The sequence below is a fragment of the Salvelinus sp. IW2-2015 genome, linkage group LG18, assembly GCF_002910315.2.
Source record: "Salvelinus sp. IW2-2015 linkage group LG18, ASM291031v2, whole genome shotgun sequence".
NCBI lineage: Eukaryota > Metazoa > Chordata > Actinopteri > Salmoniformes > Salmonidae > Salvelinus > Salvelinus sp. IW2-2015.
Genome location: NC_036858.1, coordinates 19,867,389 through 19,886,954, shown reverse-complemented (window position 1 = coordinate 19,886,954; position 19,566 = coordinate 19,867,389). Strand labels below are relative to the sequence as shown.

Below are 19,566 nucleotides of genomic sequence, written 5' to 3'. Positions count from 1 at the left end.
GCAGCACTTCAATGTATCAAATCAGTTATTGTTTTCTTGCTCAAACCGTGAGCAACACCTGTCAAACTCAGATATTACTCTCAAAACACAGGGATGTCGATTCACACGGGACTAATATTAAATCAGAGGACTTTGGAGTTCGCCCACAAAAAAGTGGGTTATTCTGCCTAGAACTGTTACTCTCCTGCCATGTACAAATTACTGACATTGCAGATTCGGACGGGATTAAAATGACAGACGTGGCGTTTTGCGCTTGAGCACATAATTACATTACCCGACCACCCCCAATAAAAATAATCCCGTCCTAATAGGGTTTAAAGCAAGAGCTGTTGCTTGTCTCTACTGCATCCGCCTCATTGTTCTCAATCCCAATATGCTGTTTAATTTTGCTAGTATGCACATAGCAAYATATGAAAAGGCTCCAATTCTACGGCGCACAGAAGATTGTCCGCGGTTCTCCACCTGGTTACACTTGTGATCATATCCCCCGCGCATCCCTCAAAAGTGGAGGTGTTGCTACCATTTGTGAAAGCAAATGTTTATATATATTTTTTTTTTAAACTGCTATTTTGTCTTTAGTCATGAAATCTATGCAGCCTACCCAATCACTTTTTATACCTACTATTTACAGGCCTCCTGGGCCATATACATCTACGGCGCACAGAAGATTGTCCGCGTTCTCGTTCAATGAATTCTATCGGATCTTGTAGTCATGGCAGATAATTGAAATTTCTTGTGACTTCAATATTCAGGGAGAAGTCCACAGACCCACTCCAAAAGGCTTTCGGAACCATCATCGACTCCGCTCTCCCAATCAACACATGTGACTTTGTTGTTGTTGTTTAGGATAGTTATCATTATTTTAGTTGCGGAAACCTAGTCCCACTCAACATGCCTCAGATACCTCTTTTGTCCCACCTCCCACACATGCAGTGACCTCACCCAGCATAACTAGTGCGTCCAGAGATAAAACCTCTTATCGTCACTCAATGCCTAGGTTTACCTCCACTGTACCCGCACCCTACAATACCCGTCTGTACATTATGCCCTGAATCTATCCTACCACGCCCAGAAATCTGCTCCTTTTATTCTCACACTAAACAACCAGTTTTGATAGCCTTTAGCCGTACCCTCATCCTACTCCTCCTCTGTTCCTCGGGTGATGTGGAGGTTAACCCAGGCCCTGCTTGTCCCCRGGCGCTCAAATGTTTTGACYTCTGTAACCGTAAAAGCCTTAGTTTCATGCATGTTAACATCAGAAGCCTCCTCCCTAAGTTTGTTTTACTCACTGCTATAGCACACTCCGCCAACCCTGATGTCCTTGCCATGTCTGAATCCTGGCTTAGGAAGGCCACCAAAAATTCTGAGATTTCCATCCCCAACTACAACATTTTCGGTCAAGATAGAACTGCCAAAGGGGGAGGAGTTGTAAACTACTGCAGAGATAGCATGCAAAGTTCTGTCATTCTTTCCAGGTCTATGCCCAAACAGTTCGAGCTTCTAATTTTAAAAATGAATCTCTCCAGAAATAAGTCTCTCACTGTTGCCRCCTGTTATAGACACCCCTCAGCTCCCAGCTGAGCCCTGGACACCATATGTGAATTGATTGCCCCCCATCTATCTTCAGAGTTCGTTCTGATAGGTGACCTAAACTGGGATATGCTTAACACACCGGCAGCCCTACAATCTAAGCTAGATGCCCTCAATCTCACACAAATTCTCAAGGAACCCACCAGGTACAACCCTAAATCCGTAAACATGGGCACCCTCATAGATTTTATCCTGACCAACTTGCCCTCCAAATATACCTCTGCTGTTTTCAAATCAGGATCTCAGCGATCACTGCCTCACTGCCTGTATCCGCTATGGGTCCGCGGTCAATCGACCACCCGTCATCACTGTCAAACGCTCCCTAAAACACTTCTGCGAGCAGGCCTTTCTAATCAACCTGGCCCGGGTATCCGGGAAGGATATTGACCTCATCCCGTCAGTAGAGGATGCCTGGTCGTTCTTTAAAAGTAATTTCCTCACCATCTTAAATAAGCATGCCACTTTCAGAAAATGTAGAACTAAGAACAGATACAGCCCTTGGTTCACTCCAGACCTGACTGCCCTCGACCAGCACAAAAACATCCTGTAGTGGACTGCACTAGCATCGAATAGTCCTCGCGATATGCAACTTTTCAGGGAAGTCAGGTACCAATACACGCAGTTAGTTAGGAAAGCAAAGGCTAGCTTTTTCAAAACAAACGTTTGCATCCTGTAGCTCTAACTCCAAAAAGTTTTGGGACACTAAAGTCCATGGAGAATAAGAGCACCTCCTCCCAGCTGCCCACTGCACTGAGGCTAGGAAACACTGTCACCACAATAAATCCACGACAATCGAGAATTTCAATAAGCATTTCTCTACGGCTGGCCATGCTTTCCTCCTGGCTACCCCAACCCCGGCCAACAGCTCCACATCCCCCACAGATACTTGCCCAAGCCTCCCCAGCTTCTTCACCCAAATCCAGATAGCAGATGTTCTGAAAGAGATGCAAAACCTGGACTCGTACAAATCAGCTGGGCTAGACAATCTGGACCCTCTCTTTCTGAAATTATCCGCCGCCATTGTTGCAACCCCTATTACCAGTCAGTTCAACCTCTTTTGAATCGCCCGAGATCCCCAAAGATTGGAAAGCTGCCACGGTCATCCCCCTCTTCAAAGGGGGGAGACACTCTGGACCCAAACTGTTACAGACCTATATCCATCCAAGTCTTCGAAAGCCAAGTTAACAAACAGATCACTGACCATTCTGAATCCCATCATTCCTTCTCCGCGGTGCAATCCGGTTTCCGAGCTGGTCACCTCAGCCATGCTCAAGGTACTAAACGATAACATAACCACCATCGACAAAAGACAGTACTGTGCAGCCATCTTCATCGTCCTGGCCAAGGCTTTCGACTCTGTCAATCACCGTATTCTTATCGGCAAACTCAACAGCCTTGGTTTCTGAAATGACTGCCTCGCCTGGTTCACCAACTACTTCTCAGAGTTCAGTGTGTCAGATCGGAGGGCCTGTTGTCCGGACCTCTGGCAGTCTATGGGGGTACCAGAGGGTTCAATTCTCGGGCCGACTCTTTTCTCTGTATATATCAACGATGTCGCTCTTGCTGCGGGTGATTCCCTGATCCACCTCTACGCAGACGACACCATTCTATATACATCTGGCCCTTCTTTGGACACTGTGTTAACAAACCTCCAAACAAGCTTCAATGCCATTCAACGCTCCTTCCGTGGCCTCCAACTGCTCTTAAACGCTAGTAAAACTAAATGCATGCTTTTCAACTGATCGCTGCCCGCACCCGCCCGCCCGACTAGCATCACTACTCTGGACAGTTGACTTAGAATATGTGGACAACTACAAACATCTAGGTGTCTGGCTAGACTGTAAACTCTCCTTCCATGCTTCTCCTTCCGATAGAATCGGCTTCCTGTTTCGCAACAAAGCATCCTTCACTCACGCTGCCAAACATACCCTCGTAAAACTGACTATCCTACCRATCCTCGACTTCGGCGATGTAATTTACAAAATAGCCTCCAACACTCTACTCAGCAAACAGGATGCAGTCTATCACTGTGCCATCCGTTTTGTCACCAAAGCCCAATATACCACCCACCACTGCGACATGTATGCTCTTGTCGGCTGGCCCTCGCTACATATTAGTCRCCAGACCCACTGGCYCCAGGTCATCTATAAGTMTTTGCTAGGTAAAGCTCCGCCTTATCTCAGCTCACTGGTCACCATAACAACACCCACCCGTAGCACGCGCTCCAGCAGGTATATCTCACTGGTCATCCCCAAAGCCAACACCTCCGCCATTGCAGTCTTTCCTTCCAGTTCTCTGCTGCCAAATGACTGGAACGAATTGCAAAAATCGCTGACGTTGGAGACTTATCTCCCTCACTAACTTTAAGCATCAGCTATCTGAGCAGCTTACCGATCGCTGCAGCTGTACACAGCCAATCTGTAAATAGCCCATCCAATCTACCTACCTCATCCCCATATTGTTTTTATTTACTTTTTTGCACACCAGTATTTCTACTTGCACATCATCATCTGCACATCTATCACTCCAGTGTTGATTTGCTAAATTGTAATTACTTTGCTACTGTGGCCTATTTATTGCCTTACCTCCTTACGCCATTTGCACACACTGTATATAGACTTTTTTCTATTGTGTTATTGACTGTAGGTTTGTTTATTCCATGTGTAACTCTGTGTTGWTTGTRTCGCACTGCTTTGCTTTATCTTGGCCAGGTCGCAGTTGTAAATGAGAACTTGTTCTCAACTGGCCTACCTAGTTAAATAAAGGTGAAATTAAAAARATATTGCCAMAATCATACCATGGATCTAGTTTTGTCCCGTGGAATAGATAAATGTTTTCCCTCATAATTCTGGATCGTCGGACCACGTTATTACGTTTGCAATCACAACAAATAATGTGCTTAGACCCCAACCCATGATTATCAAAAGCCGCATTATAAATTCTCRAACAACCCAAAGATTCCTCAATGCCCTTCCAGACTCCCTCCACCTACCAAAGGACGTGGGAGTACAAAAATCAGTTAACCACCTAACCGAGGACCTAAACCTTGCGTATTACCCTAGATGCAGTTGCACCGCAAAAAATATTTAAAAAGTAATTGYCTCTAAACCTTCCAGCTGTCTACTGGATCCTATTCCAAGATGCAGAATATCTAAGCAAACAGCTGGAGGCAGGGCTTTCTCCTATAAAGCTACATTTTTATTGAATCCATGATCCATGTGATCCATGTGAGAGTTGGAGACTTGGTCTCGACCTTTAAGTCTTTACTGAAGACTCATCTCTTCAGTAGGTCCTATGACTGAGTGTAGTCTGGCCCAGGGGTGCGAAGGCGAACGGCAAGGCACTGTAGTGACAAACCACCCTTGTTGTCTCTGCCTGGCCGGCTTTCCTGTCTTCACTGGGATTCTCTGCCTCTGACCATATTACCTGGGCTGAGTCACTGGCTTGCTCGCGCTCTTCCATCCTTCCTGTCCTTGGACTCGTGCGGTGGGGAGATCTTTGTGAGCGATATTCAGCCTTGTCTCTGGGTAATAAGTTAGTGGCCCATTGATTTCCCTTTGGTGGTGTTGGGGCTGTGCTTTGCCAAAGTGGGTGGGGTCATATCCTGCCTGGTTGTCCCTGTCTGGGGGTAACATTGGAAGGGGCCACAGTGTCCCTGACCCCCACCCCATCTCAGTCTCCTGTATCTATGCTGCAATAGTCTATGTGCCGGGGGGGCTAGGGTCAGTCTTATATCTGGTGTAATTCTCTTGTCTTATCTGGTGTCCTGTGTGATCTTAGATATGCTCCCTCTAAAKCTCCCATCTCTCTGTCCCCTCCTGGAGGACCTGAGCCCTAAGACCATGCCTCGGGACTACCTTGCCTGACGACTCCTGGCTGTCCACGTCCCTAGTCCACCTGTTCGTGCTGCTGATCCAGTTTCTGCTGTTCTACCTGCAGCTATGGAAGTTTGACCCCCYTGGACATGCTGTCTCGACCTCTAAATGCTCAGCTATGAAAAGCCAGCTGCCAGTAACTCTTGAGGTGCTGACCTCTTGCGCCCTTTACAACCACTGTGATTATTATTTGACYCTGCTGGTCTTCTATGAATGGTTAAACATCTTGAAGAACGATCTGGCCTTAATGGCCATGTACTCTTAGAATCTCCACCCGGCCCAGTCAGAAGAGGACTTCCCACCCCTCAGAGCCTGGTTCATCCCTCTAGGTTTCTCCCTAGGGAGTTTTTCCTAGYCCCTTGCATCGCTTGCGCTCTGAGGTTTTAGGCTAGGTTTCTGTATTAGCACTTAGTGACAACTGCTGTTGTAAAAAGGGCTCTATAAATAAATTTGATTGAATAGTCGTGCAGGTCGACCACTTATAAAAGGGTCAATCTGGGATTCAAACAAAAATAAAGCGTACTCCTCGCCACTTCATTTGGTAAACGGCTGAGAAATGGGGCAGAAGAAACGTAACCACTCTCAAATACATAGAAGCAAGGACTCTCACATATGGAGGCAATGACGGACCATCCATGAGATCAAAATAATTTAAAAAAAAGTTAAGCTATACAATGTTTGTAGACCATGCAATTGTAAACAAACACTGTATAGCTTACTCTCATGGATGGAGTACGTAATGGAGTAAAACAAAACTTACTTTGGGTTCTGATGGGGTAAGACATTCTTTTTTACACTATTAAAATGCTCTGAATTTAAGAAATTGTACCCTCTGTCATCTTTAACTATCAGGAAGCCTGAAAGAACAGGCCGAGTGGGCAGGGATCTTATATTCATGAGCTCACCTTGACTAACAGCTCTTTGATACACCCTTGTGTTCATTGCCAGGTAACAAGGTAAACAATTGGCCACATGTCATTACGAGCCTAAATAGTATGCCTCAACCCATCTTCTCTGCAAAATGCTCACATRGTCAACAGAGCTGATCATGGACTGTTGGATATCAGACCAACAGCAGCAATACACAATTGCATYTCCATTGATTTGTAACTAATTACAGAATACAGTYCACTGATAAGCTTCTTCACAAGAATGAGTAAAGCCTGGGTCATCTTACAGGATTAGACATAAGGGAATGTACATGAAAACAGCATACAATAAGTGTACTGGACATTTTATTGGTGCCTCTACATTAGCATTATAAATGACAATATGTTCAGAATTGTATATATATTGATCAGATATTTATTTGATCATTTACAATAGGTCAGAATAGCAGAAATATTGATCAACATGAACACTCATGAGAAAAAATGGTTAGACATTTGACATAAAAAAAATGTTTTTGCCATAAGCCTAATATTGGGACCCGGCCTTTAAAGTTTGCCGGTACCATTGATTCATAACACTCATTGCCCATCCAAATGCCTAAAAAAAATATGAAGCAACTAAATGTGATATCAAACCAAGTGAAAGTGAATTACTTAGGCTTTTGGAATCTCAACAAACTACAGAGATTGATGGGGAGGGGGACCCATGTACCCTGCTTCAATCAAGCAGGATTCAGATTCCGAGTGTTTAAGTAACGTGTCGTGACTACCATTAATGTGATGACTGCTATTTATCAAATAATTACCTACTCCGTTTAATTATTACTCGATTAAATTGTAATCATGTAACAATTAACTCATTAGGAACTTAGTCACTCTTTAAAACAACTTTTCCCGTGGTGCCCCATCTCCCGACTTAAACTCTAAAGATACATAGATCTCTTACATCAATACAGTCAATTATTACCTGTCTCATTCTGAACGTCACAAATATCTTAATCCGCAACAAACCTAGCCTGAGTGATGAATCAGCAATTCACAAATAGTTAGTAAATAAATAATTAAGCCTAACTAAATAATCACACAGAAATACATAAACACACAAGGTATAGGTTATCGATTACGAACATAAAATGAAAAGTCCCAAGTGAACTAACCCGATATGACGGCTTGTTACACAATGGAAGGGGGGGATAAAGAGCGGGGAGAGAAAGAGAGTGGACTTAACGTACATACACTTGGAAACTACGCTCACCGTAAATATAAATATTTAGCACCCTAACAACCACTCATTCGGGTTAGAAGTGCAACATATATTTACACGTAGATGTCTTTCTCTGTAGTCTCTCTGTTGAAACCACTATCCGTTTATGGCGAGTAGTTCGATGCAAGTCTCTAGTTGTCCACCAGAGGTCAATGTCCTTAGTTGTAGGCMTCGGTCTTGGAGTGTTCGTTAGRATGGATAGTCAAAGGTGCACAGTGGGATCTGCAMTTCCCCCTGTCCGTTAGAGTAGATACCTCCGAGGTATCAATGATGGTGAGAGAGATTTGTCCTTCCCTCTCGTCTTGGTCAACTGTCCTAGACTACTTTACATACCAGCTGCARACTTGGAATGTTTTGGTCTAGTCTTCAACGTCTTCACTCGTCAAGAGTTTGAAGGTCTTACCATTTTCTGGTCTTGTAGTTTTAACCATTTCATGACATCCGGCTTACACCGTACACCTGCTTGGTCTACTGTAMATTTTGTTACAAGTCCTTTTAAGCACTCTGGCCAGAAAGGCGGTTCCATCATGTTGACACGAACTCTGAGCTCACATGGAAGTGGCTACTGATTGGCACAAGTTTTACAAGAAAAACWATTCTCATTTAGAAGGATAAAATCACATTGCTATATTTATTCATACAAGTTGTACAACATTTACATGTAAATCTGATATACACATTGTGAAAGCTCTTAGTTACAATGTTTCCATTATAACTTATTTCTGATAAGTTTAATGACATCACAAAATAGACAAATTTTCCATATTCCATCTGTCATATTTCCCAACATTTGGATATTGAAATATATTGTCCCAATGTTCATTGTTTGAAGTTTTCGCAAAGTCTCTCTGTTGTACTCAGACATTCCATTCTCAATACTGCAGAGCCAAATGGAGAGTTTCTGCCAGGTATTTACGATCCGGTTGTTAAGTCAACTCCCCCAGGAGAGAGCGAGAGAGTTTGGCTGTCTGTCAGCCATTGGCCTAGCTGATGGGTCCTTTTGATCCTCACCAAGGAGTTTAGGTTTAGTTTATTAATTCGACCATTTAAAAAAAACAAGCACACATCAAACTTAAAAGCCATACATGCACATGAATAAAATCTGAGGATAACACACAATAAAGTGTGCTTCTACACCTGCATTACTAGCTGTTTGGGGTTTTAGGCTGGGTGTCTGTACAGCACTTCGAGATATTAGCTGATGTACGAAGGGCTATATAAAATAAAATTGATTGATTGATTGATTGAAAGTCTGGGACTTATTTCCATTGTGGGAGAGAGAGATGGTTTACATGGGATGACACATGTACAGGGTTGCATGTGTGATTGCAGGGTACATTGAAAATCTTAGGCTTCAAGCTCCAACATGCAAGTCTAAGTGGAATAAAATGAATATGGTAATAAAAACAATAGAAATAGCACAACATACAAAACTATGGCAGTGTTGAATAAATAAAATGTCCATTGGGATGAAGGCAGAGTAAAGACTTGAGGGGGTGGGGGGCAACGATCTTAGGRGGAGCAACATAACCATTGAGGGGGTGTGGGGATCAAGTGAAATAAATAAAATACAAAAATAAAGTAATACACATCGTCACAACTGCAACAGTGATGAATGTCATTGGGGTGGGTGCAGAGTAAAATGCCATAGGGGGCAGCAGGAGAGAGAATGTCCATAGGGGAGAAGCAGGTAAAGTRAGTGACCGTTGAGGGTGAATGTCCATAGGGTGTGTATCAGCGGGGAGGGTGGAGTGGTAGCTGACCAGTGATGGCCAATAGYTTATACCATCAGACTGCAGAATGGCCAGCCTTAATTTGCCATGATGCTACTGTACTGCCCGCGTCAGAGTGATTGAAGCAGGSAGACAAGGGCATGGCTTGGGTGGCTGGGGTTCCTGATGATCTTCTTGGCCTTCCTGCGACACCTGGTGTTCAAAAGAAATCAGCCAAGACCTCAGAAAACAAATTGTAGACCTCCACAAGTCTGGTTCATCCTTGGGAGCAATTTCCAAACGCCTGAAGGTACCACGTTCATCTGTACAAACAATAGTACACAAGTAAAACACCATGGGACCACACAGCCGTTATACCGCTCAGGAAGGAGACGCGTTCATACTTTGGTGCGAAACGTGCAAATCAATCTCAGAACAACAGCAAAGGACCGTGAAGATGCTGGAGGAAACAGGTACAACAGTAACTATATCCAAAGTAAAACAAGTCCTATATCGACATAACCTGAAAGGCGCTCAGCAAGGAAGAAGCCACTGCTCCAAAACTGCCATAAAAAGCCAGACTACGGTTTGCAACTGCACATGGGGACAAAGATCGTACTTTTTGGAGAAATGTCCTCTGGTCTGATGAAACAAAAATGGAACTGTTTGGCCATAATGACCATCGTATGTTTGGAGGAAAAAAGGGGGATGCTTGAAAGCTGAAGAACACCATCCCAACCGTAAGCACGGGGTGTCAGCATCATGTTGTGGAGGTGCTTTGATGTAGGAGGGACTGGTGCACGTCACAAAACAGATGGCATCATGAGGCAGGAAAATTTGGTGGATATATTGAAGCAACATCAAGACATGAGTCAGGAAGTTAAAGCTTGGTCGCAAATGGGTCTTCCAAATGGACAATGACCCCAAGCATACTTCCAAAGTTGTGGCGAAATGGCATAAGGACAACAAAGTCAAGGTATTAGAGTGACCATCACAAAGCCCTGACCTCAATCCTATAGAAACATTTCTGGGCAGAACTGAAAAAGCATGTGCGAGCAAGGAGGCCTACAAACCTGACTCGGTTACACCAGCTCTGTCAGAGGAATGGGCCAAAATTCACCCCACTTATTGTGGAAGCTTGTGGAAGGCTACCTGAAACAGTTGACCCAAGTTAAACAATTTAAAGGCAATGCTACCAAATACTAATTGAGTTTGTAAACTTCTGACCCACTGGGAATGCGATGAAATAAATAAATAAAAATAAATTTATTATAATAATAATAAAATCACTACTATTATTCAGAAATGTAACATTCTTAAAATAAAGTGGTGATCTAACTGACCTAAGACAGGGAATTTTTACTTGGATTAAACGTCAGGAATTGTGAAAAACTGAGTTTTAATGTATTTGGCTAATGTAACGGATGTGAATGGCAGCTAGTTAGCGGGTACACGCTAATAGCATTCAATCGGTTACGTCACTTGCTCTGAGACCTGAAGTAGGGTTCCCCTTGCTCTGCAAGGGCCGTGGCCTTTGTGGAGCGATGGGTAACGATGCTTCGTGGCGACCGTTGTTGATGTGTGCAGAGGGTCCCTGGTTCGCGCCTGTGGTCGGGGCGAGGGGACGGTTAAAGTTATACTGTTACATTGATGCTTGTTGACCCGGATCACTGGTTGCTGCGGAAAAGGAGGAGGTTGAAAGGGGGGTGAGTGTAACGGATGTGAAATGGCTAGCTAGTTAGCGGGTACGCGCTAATAGCATTTCAATCGGTTACGTCACTTGCTCTGAGACCTGAAGTAGGGTTTCCCCTTGCTCTGCAAGGGCCGCGGCCTTTGTGGCGCGATGGGTAACGATGCTTCGTGGGTGACCGTTGTTGATGTGTGCAGAGGGTCCCTGGTTCGCGCCCGGGTCGGGCGAGGGACGGTTTAAAGTTATACTGTTACCACTAAGTGTATGTAAACTTCCTTCTTCAACTGTATCACCCTCTGAAGAGCCTTGCGATCCGTGGAGGTAGAGTTATTTACCATCTCCACAGCAGCCCCGTTGATGAAGATGGGGGCATGACCAGCCTGGGTCCTCCTGAAGTCCACAATCAGCTCCTTTATTTTGCTACCGTTAAGGGATAGGTTGTTTACCTGGCACCACGCCTTTAGAGTGCCCACCTCCTCCCTGTAGGCGTCATTTTTGGCAACCAAGCCTACTACTGTTGTTTCATCAGCGAACTTGACGATGGAGTTGTAACTGTGTGAGTCTACGCAGATGTGGGTATACAGGGAATACAGGAGGGGACTGAGGACGCACCCTTGTTGGKCCCCCATGTTGAGAACCAGTGTCGAGGAGGTAATGTTGCCTACCTTCACCACCATGGGGCKRGCCTTCGGGAAGTCCAGGATCCAGTTGCATAGGGAGGAATTCAGACCCAGGGCCGTGAGCTTTCTAATGAGCTTATCGGGCACTGTGGTATAGAAGGCCGAGCTGTAGTCGATAATAGTAGACATYTTGAAGCAGGTGGGTATTGAAGTGGGAGACAAATCCAGCTATGGCCTCCTACTTGTCAGGCCTCACACTGGGCAGACAGGGGTCCTGGGATGGACAGCTCGCACAGCTTCCCCACATTTGGCGCTGGATCAAGGGTGGCCTCGTTGAAGAGGAGATCCAGGAGCCTGTCTATGTTGCTTTGGGAAATCTGATTTTGTATGACAGCCTTCCTGCTGCGGATGGAGCTGGAAAGAGGAGCTGGAAAGTGACATWTTAACAGCATCCGTATTAGCTTCCTGGTAAGACCCATCAAACGTTCTCCCGAATTGATGAAGCAACTTTGCGCTAAATGTACACACGACTGTAATTCAGTGCAGCCTGTCCACCCAAAATGAAAAGCAGACTGCTGGTGGATTTCTTCAGAAAATAGTGTAACGTTAAATTTACACTCTGGCATCCAGTCACAGCACAGTGTGCTTTCGCCGGCATGCTGGTAAGTAGCTTGCTAGCTAACAGTCACACCACKGATGAAAGGTTACCAGTATCTTTGTAAACAAAGCCAAAGCAAGGTGTAGGCACACGTGATGACGGTTTAAAAATAAAGWTTCACCCATTTTGAATGTTATATTGTTTTTGTGCATCTCTGAGTGATGTTCTTTCGATTACCTGGGTCATTTCATGTTGCCATGTGTATTTGAGCTATTTCCGTTCAAGCAGGCATACATTTGGCCAGCATGACGTCGCATTGCAATAAAGCCGCTCTCACTACGCTGAAAGTTAATAGGAATACGACTTTTAGATTGCGAAAACATCTATCATACATGTCAGATTTCAATGCTAGCCTATGTCATAATGCAGGAGGTTGTCTTCTCTTGAATAAGCCATTGATCATATTTCTGTGATATTCCTACGTCGAGAAATGTGACATTTAAAAGAGGGTTTAACAGATTTCCACAACGATTTTCACGTCGCTTCCAACTTTATTATAACGACAACAGGAAACATTTGTTGACAAAAATATTGTTCTTTACATATTAGAGTTACGTAAAACTAAATTATAGGAATGAGTGGTTTTCGGTGGAATTTTCCTTCAAGGCGGTACATACTTACATTAGTAAAGATGATAACACGCTACCATTGGTGTACATTTAAAATCGATGGTAATGCCTACCTCCTGATTCCAAGTGTTTGACATGGGGGAGGGGACCAGAAACTTAATCAAAGTACCAGCTACAGTCATTGTTCATACTTAGGTAACCCTTATTTCAACTGGTTTTATCCAAGTATCATCCAATTTGACAGAATACATGATTTCCACTGTTCAGGACCTTTAATATACAGYTATTGCAGGGTTCTCCCCAAAGACTGTAAGAGGGGCACTGCACCACCTTGTGGACTAGCTGCGCCACTATGTAAAAACATAAATACAATTGTTTTTATTTGTMACCATTTAAGGCCAAGCACCACACCCTAACACTGTATATATTTTTTGCTGTAGATTGCAGGAAATGGCAGTTACAGGTGTTCAAAAATGCCAAATTCTRTGACTTACAGTACCATCTCACAGTAAGTCAGATTTGTTTTTTGGGGGGAGTGGCAGGAACAGGCTTCCATACTTCAAGAAACAATAGCTATCCTGTATAAAAATGTGATGTACCAACACTAGATTGCTCCTTTAATGGATTTAATTGAATTAATGAATTAAATCTGATGTCAAACAGAAGTCAATTAACATGCACCAACTCACATCAACAAAACTGGAACAATAACTCCCTCTGTGATTGACTAAAGGCTATACATAAGGTTATCCTTGGAAGTTGAGGCGGGCCTGACGCAAAGTACACATTGGATTCAGGTGATACAGATCGCCTAAACGTATCTCACAATAACAACTCACTATGTCACAACTCCATCTGCGGACCGCGGTTACTACATGCCGTGCCCACTACTTGTCACTACATCCAGCGCCCACTGCCATTGAGGCTGCTARCTAGCTACTTCCCTCTAAGTAATGTTAACAGAAAGCAGTGTTCGGCAGGCAGGGGCAAAAGACACTGGGAGAATCTCAATTTCATACTCCTTGTGTCTCTCCTCACCTTCTCAAAACCCATTGAAGGTGGTCAGGGAGGAGGGACCTCTGGCTTTCTCATCCAATCGGTTTTGAGAAAGAAGCAAGGATAAAGGACAGAGGATGCGAGGAGTAGGCAATTGAGAGTCTCCCATAGTGCACCGGTGTCCCCTAGCTAGCTAGCAGCCTCCTTTGGTCKGGTTTTCAGTGGGTGRCATCCAACGTWATTGGTACATTRCCGCCACCTACTGTGCTGGAGTGTGGACCAGAGACAGCGCTAGCAGCACAGTGGGTGTGGCATAGTGGGCGTGGCATGTAGTAACCTCTTGTCTACTGATAGATGACATATTTTCTTGGTGCCGTGAAATAGCTTCCATAAGTACTACAATCACGCACAATATATTTTCACAGGCCCATCAACAAAATCCCATTTCCCACCACAACAAGCTACACATGCTTTGACCGGTAGGCCTTGAAGCCATGATTAAAATCACCAGCCTTTCCTATCTGGACATCCTAATTTCACTCACCTCCCAACCTGTGCTCTGTTGTTGATCCCACTGGCTGTGGAAGACATACTGACAGGGCCCGGAGTCCAGTTGGAGGTTTTTCGCCCACCGGAACTGGGCTGTTGTTTCAACATGGCCAAGCAGCAAGCTTTCACAAAATCAAGTTACAAAACTAAATATTATTCGAGCAAATAATTGGAGACAATTTGATACACCTACAACGGGAAGTTACTTTTTCGTAGCAGGTTAGGAGAACTCAAGCAGCATGTTTGGAGAATTAACGTTGAATGTTAGTATACTTAACTAGATCGGTTAATGTTAGGAAAAAGGGTTAGCGAAAATGCTCTCCTAACCTGCTACCTATGGTCACTTCCGGTCGTAGCTGTATCTCAGTTGAGTGTTTTTAGGGAGTCCCAAATAATTCGTTTAGCCTGTATTAATCTCAATGACTGAGAACTACCATGCTAACTAACGCTAATAGTAATTGGCATCGCAAACTGGAAAGCTACATACAGTAAGGCGGCCCGACATTAAAATATACCTTGGTTTCTGATTGTATTCCCTGGCGRGCTACTTTGTTGCTAAACAGAGAATAAGTCGATACAAAATAGCAATGTTTTCACACCAGATCGTGGTTGAGGATTCTACTGATCCAAKCTAGCTACGTTAGCTAGCTGGCAGTCTCTTGGACATTCGCTTGGTAGCTTCCCTGTCTGGATTAMTTGCTTCTTTAGGTCAATTTGACGTATTCTTCTTGAAGGTTAAACCTTAGAATCTCAGTTGTGATGCTAGTATACTGGTCATAAGCTTTTTAAATGGTATTTTCTTCAGGTTTCGGGATGAAAAGCCGCAGTCGCTCACCACCTCTCGGTGTAAGCTTCACTCGATCAGAGCGCTGTTGAGTGGTCGTCACAAACCAATAATAAATCAATTGTTCCGGGTCAGGGATTTTTGGAATCCTTCAGAATAAGAGTCCCATCGTGTGTAATAATTGGGTTGAAAATGACGCACAATTATCGATGTATTTTCTACTAGTTATCGAGTAAAAGTATTTCTATAAGATACGTTTTTTTTGTTCAAGCCAAAACGGTCAACAATCTGTTTTGTGTGTGTACTCCTATCATTTATTGCACTTACACACGTTTCTGTGTTGCAGTGAAAGGGGTGTCCATTATACTCAGGAACACTTCTAGCTTCTAAATCCAGAGTTAATATCCAGAGGAGCGTAGCTACTCATTTTAAGGCCCTCAGCTTCTCATTTATACCTATCAGCCTAAATCCAATCGTTTTCTCATATTGGGCATATACACTGCTCAAAAAAATAAAGGGAACACTAAAATAACACATCCTAGATCTGAATGAATGAAATATTCTTATTAAATACTTTTTTCTTTACATAGTTGAATGTGCTGACAAAAAAATCACACAAAAATGATCAATGGAAATCAAATGTATCAACCCATGGAGGTCTGGATTTGGAGTCACACTCAAAATTAAAGTGGAAAACTTTTTTGTTTTTGTTTTGGGGTTTTTATTTTTTTTTGGCCTGGGTGGGTGGGGTGGTAAACTCACACTACAGGCTGATGCCAACTTGATGTATTGTCCTTAAACAAGTCAATGAGGCTCAGTAGTGTGTGTGGCCTCCACGTGCCTGTATGACCTCCCTACAACGCCTGGGCATGCTCCTGATGAGGTGGCGGATGGTCTCCTGAGGGATCTCCTCCCAGACCTGGACTAAAGCATCCGCCAACTCCTGTACAGTCTGTGGTGCAACGTGGCGTTGGTGGATGGAGCGAGACATGATGTCCCAGATGTGCTCAATTGGATTCAGGTCTGGGGAATGGGCGGTCCATAGCATCAATGCCTTCCTCTTGCGAAACTGCTGACACACTCCAGCCACATGAGGTCTAGCATTGTCTTGCATTAGGAGGAACCCAGGGCCAACCGCACCAGCATATGGTCTACAAGGGGTCTGAGATCTCATCTCGGTACCTAATGGCAGTCAGGCTACCTCTGGCGAGCACATGGAGGGCTGTGCGGCCCCCCAAAGAAATGCTACCCCACACACATGACTGACCCACCGCCAAACGCGTGTCATGCTGGAGGATGTTGCAGGCAGCAGAACGTTCTCCACGGCTCTCCAGACTGTCACGTCTGTCACATGTGCTCATGTGCTCAGTGTGAACCTGCTTTCATCTGTGAAGAGCACAGGGCGCGAAGTGGCGAATTTGCCAATCTTTGTTATCTCTGGCAAATGCCAAACGTCCTGCACGGTGTTGGGCTGTAAGCACAACCCCCACCTGTGGACGTGCGGCCCTCATACCACCCTCATGGAGTCTGTTTCTGACCGTTTGAGCGGACACATGCACATTTGTGGCCTGCTGGAGGTCATTTTGCAGGGCTCTGGCAGTGCTCCACCTGCTCCTCCTTGCACAAAGGCAGAGGTAGCGGTCCTGCTGCTGGTTGTTGCCCTCCTACGGCCTCCTCCATGTCTCCTGATGTACTGGCCTGTCCTGGTGCGCCTCCATGCTCTGGACACTACGCTGACAGACACAGCAAACATTCTTGCCACAGCTCGCATTGATGTGCATCCTGGATGAGCTGCACTACCTGAGCCACTTGTGTGGGTTGTAGACTCCGTCTCATGCTACCAAGAGTGAAAGCACCGCCAGCATTCAAAAGTGACCAAAACATCAGCCAGGAAGCATAGGAACTGGTCTGTGGTCACCACCTGCAGAACCACTCCTTTATTGGGGTGTCTTGCTAATTGCCTATAATTCCACCTTTGTCTATTCCATTTGCACAACAGCATGTGAAATTTATTGTCAATCAGTGTTGCTTCCTAAGTGGACAGTTTGATTTCACAGAAGTGTGATTGACTTGGAGTTACATTGTGTTGTTTAAGTGTTCCCTTTATTTTTTTGAGCAGTGTATATTGCACCTTACAATTTTCTGTATCTCGTGTCGCAGTAAAAGTTTGGTCCATTCTACTCAGGAGGCCTCTAGTATCCAAATCCAGAGTTTACATCAAGAGGAGCTGCAAAATGAGCAGCGATATTCCTCTGGGTGTAAACTGTGGACATGGAAACTAGAAGTGCTCTGAGTAGAATGGACTCCGCTTTTACTGAGACACAAAGTACCAAAAATGTGGTCTTTGTGGTTGAATCTGTGTTTGAAATTCACTGTTCGACTGAGAGACCTTACAGATGTGTGTGTCGGGGTACAGAGATGAGGTAGTCATAAAAAAAAATCATGTTAAACAGTCCATACAACTTATTTAGACTGCCATAACAAATGGGTTGAATACTTATTGACTCAAGATATTTCAGCTTTCATTTATAATTCATTTAAAAAATGTCTAAAACCATAATTCCACTTTGACATTATGGGTATTGTTTGTACGCCAGTGACACAAAATCTCAATTTAATCCATTTTCAATTCAGGCTGTAACACAACAAAATGTGGCAAACGTGTGAATACTTTCTGAAGACACTGTAGTATGTCCAGTGGCAATTTTAACATGTAAATCTTCGTGGGGCAAACTCAACATTTTCAGGGGGTTGYATGCMAGCAAAGCCACTACAAAATACTGAACAATACATTAATTGCACTATAACGGTGACAAATGGTGCCCAAAAACTGTTAGAGCCTACATAAAGCTGTCCCAACAGCAGAGCTTTCCTTTCAGCACCATGAAGTGAATCCTTACCAATGCCACACCTGGCTATCAGCAGAGCTTTGTCTGGCAGCAAAACAGTTCATTCAGCCTCATTTACTGCCGTTTTAAAAACCATAACAAAACAACCCTCGCAATATCAACTGGAATTACATGGGTCTATTACTGAACTTTTAGTTAAAATAGAAACATTTGAATGGGAAGAGACTGTAACTGGCAAACAYGGTTACAGACCCAACAACATTATTTAGTATCTCCTCGTCAAGAAAAGTACATGAGCTAATTATAATGCACAAAGTAAGCAAAACTGTCACGTTCGTCGTATTGAGGAGACCAAGGCGCAGCGTGGTATGCGTACATTCTATTTATTTAAACGAATGAACACTGAACAAACGAACCGCTATACAAATGAGTGCTGACAGGCAACTACACATAGACAAGAACCCACGAAACCAAAAGGGAAAATGGCAACCTAAATAGGATCCCCAATCAGAGACAACGATAAACAGCTGCCTCTGATTGGGAACCAATTCAGGCCACCATAGACCTACAATATGCCTACACTAACAAACACCCCTAGACATACAAAAACCCTAGACAATACAAAAACACGCATACCCACCCTCGTCACACCCTGACCTGACCAAAATAATACAGAAAACATAGATAACTAAGGTCAGGGCGTGACACAAAACAATGAAATCATTCCAACATTGCCTAAAATTATGAATAAGATACTAATGAGATAGACCTATATAAGAAATGGGCCTATAACAATTGAGATGTACAAACTATGCCATAAGGGAAGAATGAGTAAATAAGAGGCAATCTGTAATTTCGATAAAGACATTCATGAGCGAGCTAAGATGGACTTAGTCAATATAGCTATTTGTTCAATACTTTTTAAACGTACARCGGCATAATTCAGAACATGGGCCATTCTTACTGTATTATCCCTGTACACCAAGTCAGAACCATAGAATAAATAAAGGAGGCATATAAGCAGACAAAGAGAGCTCTTACAATATTCAATGATGGCATTTCTCTAAAACAGGCTATAGGCTACATGTGCACTACCAAGTCAGAACAGTAGGCTAAGTTCTGAGGGGGGAAGGGACCAAATTATTAGGGTAAGGCACATGGGCTACTAATAGCTTACTACACAACATACACTTAGTATTACTTTCTTAGCTACAGTATACATATCTTCCTGGCATATTACATAATTTATGCAGCAGCATGCAGCATACTCTGGCAACGCAGCATGGACTAGAAAAGGTTGAATACTATGGCCATGCTGTCTATCCAGAATGACTTCTGCCGCATTCAAAACAACTGGAAAATCGGAACTGGGAAATCTCAGACTTCAATGAGTTCAAGACAACTGGGAACATACGTTTTTTGAACCGTCATCCAACTTGGAATTCCAAGTTGGGAACTCAGGCCTCTTTTAGAGCTCCGACCTGAGAATCACTGACGTCATGATTCAAACTTTTTTTCGG

At 43.8% G+C, this 19,566-nt stretch overlaps 1 protein-coding gene across 6 annotated transcripts in view; it reads right to left on the bottom strand.

Moving 5' to 3' along the window:
- LOC111977888 (ataxin-2-like protein) overlaps positions 1–15,291 on the bottom strand; it is a 65,711-nt gene extending 50,420 nt beyond the window's left edge. For 4 of the 6 annotated variants that reach the window (XM_024007659.2, XM_024007664.2, XM_024007663.2 and 1 more), the window contains exons 1-2: positions 14,929–15,290; positions 14,409–14,535 (exon numbers count right to left, since the gene is read on the bottom strand). In XM_024007659.2, the coding sequence (XP_023863427.1) occupies positions 14,409–14,521 (113 nt within the window). In that variant the 5' untranslated portion in view covers positions 14,522–14,535; positions 14,929–15,290. Of the gene's footprint in view, positions 1–14,408; positions 14,536–14,928 lie in introns of all 6 variants that reach the window. The other 2 variants (XM_024007661.2, XM_024007660.2) reach the window with 2 other exon arrangements.
- Between the last annotated feature and the right edge of the window lie 4,275 nt (positions 15,292–19,566).